This window comes from Papaver somniferum, chromosome 7 (assembly GCF_003573695.1).
Source record: "Papaver somniferum cultivar HN1 chromosome 7, ASM357369v1, whole genome shotgun sequence".
Taxonomy (NCBI): Eukaryota; Viridiplantae; Streptophyta; class Magnoliopsida; order Ranunculales; family Papaveraceae; genus Papaver; species Papaver somniferum.
Genome location: NC_039364.1, coordinates 25,005,627 through 25,007,449, shown reverse-complemented (window position 1 = coordinate 25,007,449; position 1,823 = coordinate 25,005,627). Strand labels below are relative to the sequence as shown.

General features: G+C 39.3%; 1 protein-coding gene across 1 annotated transcript; it reads right to left on the bottom strand.

Annotated features, from left to right (window-relative positions):
• Positions 1-299: 299 nt before the first annotated feature.
• LOC113294386 lies at positions 300-1,309 on the bottom strand. Its single transcript, XM_026542784.1, has 2 exons — positions 1,117-1,309; positions 300-1,030 (listed from the first exon to the last, which is right to left on the bottom strand). The coding sequence occupies exons 1-2, from the start codon at positions 1,307-1,309 to the stop codon at positions 300-302; spliced, it is 924 nt and encodes a 307-aa protein (XP_026398569.1).
• Positions 1,310-1,823: the final 514 nt, after the last annotated feature.

The following is a 1,823-nucleotide window of genomic DNA, read 5'->3' as shown; positions in this document are numbered from 1 at the left end:
CAGAAATACGGCTAGGATTCCGAGCCGCAAACGTGTTCAGGTCTTGGTGTTTCAGCCGTAATTCTGCGAAAAGGTCAGTTGGGTCATTACGGCTAGGTCGTGTCAGCATATAACCTGGCCGTACGCACCTCTAAATAACCACATTTTTATCATATTATCATTGTAAACACATAATAAGAGTAAAATAAGATTGTTCACTTATAATGAGTGATTCAAAATACATAGGTTTATACCACATTGTTATCATATTATCGTTTTAATCATCACTAACCTTCAAAATACATAGGTTCACAAAACATTTACTCATAGTCATCCTCATCGGAAGTCATTAGTAAGCAAGGGCCATCCCTCGAAATCTGTAATGCATCCAACAATTGAAATCTTTCCTCGAACCTATGACACCAACCCAATGGAATTTCGCGGTCACCACCGTCTCCCTTCCTTAATGGAGGTAATGGGAATCCATCTTTCAATTGGAGGCCAATATAATGGTTCATGTTCACAAACCCCATGATGACTATCTTTGGTGATTCTTCTTCAGTAAAAATAAATCTTGTTGGTGCGTATGTAACACTATGTGAATAAGAGATGTAATGAATAACGCAATAGAATGCATTGGCGAGTAGATAGCCACATATTGACATTCTCATCCAATATTCACTTGTCAATGTAATGTTGCCCATTAAACGCAATTCGAATGCTTTGAACTCCTCATTTAGCACCGCCTCCGTGTCATCTCTTTCGAATCTCTTCATTGGCTTGTAAAAATCGGGGAAACTACGTAGTTCAAGCAAACACTTTTGCCTTACATAAATAATTTGGTCGTCACCACATTCTTTTGCCTCCTCAAAAGGTCCAAGTTGATCTACAAACACATGGTAACCACAATTTCCGTCGCCCTCAACATCATCGGTGGACTTGACATACTCATGAATAAAATATGGTAAAAAGTGCATGTAATTTTTGTATATGGTGTAAGTAGGTCGGATATAATTACCTTCCTCATCTATAGGGGGTGATTTCATCGGACCTACATAAAAAAAAACGTCTCTTTCTCACCACTAACAACTCTTTACGATGGTTCGACCAATGGTGCTTTTCCTTTGACATCATTACCTCGGCTTCTCGCTAATTGCTTAATACCAACCGCACCACCAACTTTTCTTTGAACACTACTAGCTTCTTTTGTTGTTGAACCTTGTTGGGATGGAACAACCGGGTCTTTAATTTTGACTCCACTATCAACTTTTCTGTTTGAACTTTTTTGGGATGCAACAACCACATTCTTCTTGCGACCTTTTACCTTCATTTAACTAGCTTGGCTTGGTCCGCATTTTTCCATTTCCTTTCGTTTAAGTTTGTAAAAGTTGTTCAACTTCTCAAAACTCGAAATATCTCTTCGCATTGAAGGAGTCAATCGAGGACCCTCTTGAACCTTTCTCTTAGCTTCTGCCCTTTCCTGTTTCTTTGTTATTTTGGTCGAAGGCCTACCCTTGCCCTGCCCCTTGTTAGGTTCTAAAATATCTTCTCTAGTGAATGGACGGTTGAATTTCCACAATTCATACAAAAAGTTGTCTTTGCGCCGGTAGTAAAGAAGCATACTTCTCAAAAAGTTCCTTGTGTACCTCCGTGTCGCAAAACACCTCCCCAAGACCTTAATTTGCTAATGGATCTCTAAATGTTAGTTGTTTCCAAAATGGATCTATATCTTCGATTGGAATCATCCTTGTGGTATAATTTGCTACCGCATGCCTACATGGGATCCCCAAAGCCGAATTAATGTGACAATTACATCTCATTCCCGATGGAAGATTGTGTTCCTC